The sequence below is a fragment of the Xenopus laevis genome, chromosome 7S, assembly GCF_017654675.1.
Source record: "Xenopus laevis strain J_2021 chromosome 7S, Xenopus_laevis_v10.1, whole genome shotgun sequence".
Lineage (NCBI taxonomy): Eukaryota > Metazoa > Chordata > Amphibia > Anura > Pipidae > Xenopus > Xenopus laevis.
Window position 1 is genome coordinate 105,773,968 of NC_054384.1, and position 4,390 is coordinate 105,778,357.

At 36.2% G+C, this 4,390-nt stretch overlaps 1 protein-coding gene across 1 annotated transcript; it reads left to right on the forward strand.

Annotated features, from left to right (window-relative positions):
• The first annotated feature begins 1,051 nt into the window (after positions 1 to 1,051).
• LOC121396177 (chemokine-like receptor 1) lies at positions 1,052 to 2,927 on the forward strand. Its single transcript, XM_041570741.1, has one exon. The coding sequence runs from the start codon at positions 1,288 to 1,290 to the stop codon at positions 2,308 to 2,310; it is 1,023 nt and encodes a 340-aa protein (XP_041426675.1). The 5' UTR covers positions 1,052 to 1,287; the 3' UTR covers positions 2,311 to 2,927.
• The last annotated feature ends 1,463 nt before the right edge of the window (positions 2,928 to 4,390 follow it).

Here is a 4,390-nt window from a genome sequence, read left to right on the forward strand (position 1 = left end):
AAGACTAAAAAATATTCATGCCTTGATTTAGAGTGATTTTCCCCATATAATAGTAGTATGGAAACTTCTCTAGAGAATTTTTGCCATGTAATAAAATTACATATGTTGGATATTATTTTTAAAATGACTGTTCACCTAACTGAACCTGGAGAAATTCCTTTTGGTGAAAATTTGCTCTTGTGTTCATGGCAAATATTTTCTGAAGATAATTTGCCTGGCAAATAGATTTGAATTTACATCAATATGCAGAGGTTTTTCACAAATGAGAAATTAAATCGTCAAAAGTTGTTGTAAATTGCAGATGTTGTAGTGAATTAATATTCTTGGTGAAAATGCTCCAAAATTAAACATTCATTCTTTATTGAATATGGCCCAATGCTCTGTCAAGTTTTTATAGTCACTCATGCTCTGGGGGCCCTCCATCCCCTGCCCCACACTTGCCTCAACAATGGCTCTCTCAAAACATTTTAAAAACCACTAGGGTAGGGGAAGTACATTAATGTTAGCATAACACATTTTTATTTAATATATGGAGGATAAGCAAATCAGTCCTTTTGTGCATCCAGTAAAAGTATTATTTGATGGTGTTCACCAAAATTTTTTTTATTTATATTGGGTATATGGGTATGTGATCCGTTATCCGTAAACACGTTATCCAAAAAGCTCCATAGACTCCATTATAATCAAATAATCCAAATTGTAAAAAAATATTACTTTTTCTGTGTAATAATAAAACAGTACCTTGTACTTGATCCCAACTAATATATAAATGACCCTTATTGGAAGCAGAACCAGCCTATTGGGTTTATTTAATGTTTACATGATTTTCTAGTAGACTTAAGGTATGAAGATCCAAATTACGAAAAGACCCGTTATCCAGAAAACCACAGGTTCCAAGCATTCTGGATAACAGGTCCCATACCTGTATTGGCTTTAGACATATTTGCTATATGATTAGTTATATCATTTGTGTTTTTTAAGAAATAATTTTCAATATACTTTAAATATGAAGTCAAATTAGAAGTCAACTACAACCGATGAGCAAGGAAAGGTAGGCATGGGGGACACCATTCCCCCCATTACAGTGCTGTATTCATCTATTTCATTCAGGAGCACAAAGACTTGCAATTTAGGGTTCTATATGCAGGGCAGTGAAAAAACATTTCTGATTGACATAAATGTGAATTGTGTTATATTCAGACAGGCTGGCTAAATTTACCCTAAAGTGCTTACCCTAATATTTCAACATTTAGTCTCCAAATTGCTTTAAGCAGGTCATCATTTGAAATGGAGCATCACACTCCTTCCCGTAACATCACCGATTTTTCCACTGATGGAAACAGGAGGAAGGGACATGAGGAAGGGATTGACTATGGAGAAGTCATGTACATAACATGTTTCATCATTACAAGCATTTTAGGAATTGTGGGCAATGGACTGGTCATCTGGATTACTGGATTCAAAATGCAAAAGACAATGACTACAACTTGGGTTCTCAACCTTGCGATTGCAGATTTCTCTTTCTGCCTGTTTCTGCCCTTGAGACTTTTTGTTGTGGAACAGTGGGTTGCCCAGCCATTAGATTGGATATTGTGCAAGATCAGTTCTTTCACCAAATACATAAATATGTATACAAGTGTATTATTTTTAACTGTAATCAGTATTGATCGCTGTATCTGTGTTCTGTACCCAATATGGTCAAAAAGCCACAGAAGTTCCAGGTTAGCAGCAATCATCTCAGTAATCATTTGGTTTTTATCCATTGTGCTAAGCTCTCCATACTTTATTTTTAGTGATACCTTAAATGATGATTCTATTTTTTATTGTATCAACAGTAAAACGCCCTGGACAAATTTAACCGAGCTTGATTATGAAACTGTAGACCTTATAGATGAAGCAGCGTCTGTTACTGAATTTGTGTGCGCCTTCCTGATCCCCTTTTTCATCATTGTTATTTGCTATGGGCTCATTGCTTTCAAGGTGAGAAGAAACAGCCGAATCCTTGGGTCTGGTCAAACCTTCAAAATTTTAATTACAACTGTCCTTTGCTTTTTCTTCTGCTGGGTTCTTTATTATTTGGTGCCCATTATTACTTTGGTAAATTCTAATACTGATTGGCCTGGTTCAGACTTTCTTTATCCACTTTCCGAATGCTTGGCTTTCTTCAACAGTTGTCTCAATCCAATAATCTATGTCTTCATTGGTCGGAACTATAAACAGATTTTAAGAAAGTCAATTCCATTCCTTCTGGAAAGCACATTCAGAGAGAGAACTGAACCCACAGAAACTCAGGAAGACGACACTGTATAAGTAGATATTGTGGTTTTGTATATCAAATCAATTTTTGTGTAGTAACGTTGTAACACAGTGAGTAACACAGTGGTTGAAAAAGACATGTCCATTGACTTTATATCTAAAAACTGCCTAACTGCTAGCTGATCCAGAGGAAAGCAAAGGAAAATGCACTGTATATGCTTCTGGATATTTCCTTTGGTTATGATATTTGCGACTGAGTTGATAGAAAAACTGCAGAAAAACTGCTGCACAAACAGTATCACTACACAAGGCTGGTTGTGAGGGAAACATCTGCCTAGTGATCATTTACTGCTTCATTCAGCTAATAATGCTATTTAGAAAAACAGATATTCTTTGCTTTGGGACTGACTCAGAAAATACTGAGTAGAAAGGGAACTATCATTTACATAATGAACATTTTATCAGGTTCAATATTTAAATCAAAGGGGTAATATTGTTATATTTGAAGCCAGTTTAGAAGCAAGCAGTCTGTGCTCCGACACTGATACAAACTGTCAGATGCAGCCCTTGCTATGCAGTCATGCAATGCACCTATGAAGAGGAACATTTTCTTTTTAAAAAACTATTTTAAACTTAGCATCCATAGTAACATAGTAAGATAGGTTGAAAAAAGTTTAAACTTTTATGTCTATAAATAACCTGCCTACCTGCCAGTTGATCCAGAGGAAGGCAAAACCAATCAGTCTGAAGTCTCTCCAATTTGCCTCAGAGAGGAAAAAATTCCTTCCTGAAGATGGCAATGGGACCAGTCCCTGGATCAACTTGTACTATGAGCTATCTCCCATATCCCTGTATTCCCTCACTTGCTAAACACCATGCAATCCCTTCCTGATTATTGGGGTGGGTCGAAGAATGTGAGTGAAGGCCTACTTCATTTTTCACAAGTAACCCTACTTATGACTGTTATGGCAAGTTTCATTCAATTTTGTATGTATCTTTTTGGTGCAAAGAAAGACATTAAAAAAAGGTCTATGTCTTCTTGTACTTCTTGAAAGCACATTCCGGAACTGTAATAACCATGCCCCCAACAACATTATAGTCCAGCATATTGCTTTAAGAATACAGGGTTGTATTCTTAAAGCAATATTGCTCAACATTGCTCAGATCTCCAGGGCCCATGGCAGCATTGAAATGCAAAATAATCCTCCAATGAGAATCCCAGCTGATCTGTGTAAATTTGAATCCAGGTTCTTTGTTCCTGCATTTAGAGTTGAAAGCTTTAAAGGGGTTGTTCACCTTTAAATCAACTTTTTAAAGTAAGATGTAAAGAGTGAAATTCTAAGACAATTTGCAATTGGTTTTAATTTTGTATTATTTGTGGTCTTTGAGTTATTTAGCTTTTTATTCAGCAGCTCTCCATTTTGTAATGTCAGCAATCTGGTGGCTAGGGTTCAATTTACCCTAATAACCATGCATTAATATGAATAAGAGACTGGAATATGAATAGGTGAGGCCTGAATAGAAAGATTAGTAATACAAAGTTGCATTAACAATACATTTGTAGCCTTACAGAGCTTTTGTGTTTAGATGGGTCAGTGACCCCCTTTGAAAGCGGGAAAGAGTCAGAAGAGGAAAGCACATAATTAAAGAACAATAAAAAATAAATAATGAAGACCAATTAAAAAGTTGCTTAAAATTGACTATTCTAGAACATACTAAAAGTTAACTTGAAGGGTGAACATCCCCTTTAAAGGGCATGTAAAGTCTACAATAGAATAAGGCTAGAAATTCTGTATACTAAATTTAAACATGAACTTACTTCACCACAAGCCTAATCAAACAAATGATTTATGCTTTCAAAGTTGGCCACAGGGGGTCACCATCTTGTAACTTTGTTATACATCTTTGCAAGACTAAGACTGTGCACATGCTCAGTGTGGTCTGGGCTGCTTAGGGATCGTCATAAACAAAGCGGCTTGAGTTCTGCATGGCTGGGAAGTAAGGCGGGGGCTCCCCCTGCTGTTCATAAGTATGATTGTTTCCCTGCTCAGCAGTTAGAGACTGTCTGACAATTCCTTTCCACAGCAGTAAATGAAGGGAGAATTTCACTGCACATAGTCAGGTTTCTCATAAA

Bases quoted from the DNA above. Each gene is read 5' to 3' on its own strand.
- LOC121396177 (XM_041570741.1), top strand. From the start codon at position 1,288: ATGGAGCATCACACTCCTTCCCGTAACATCACCGATTTTTCCACTGAT.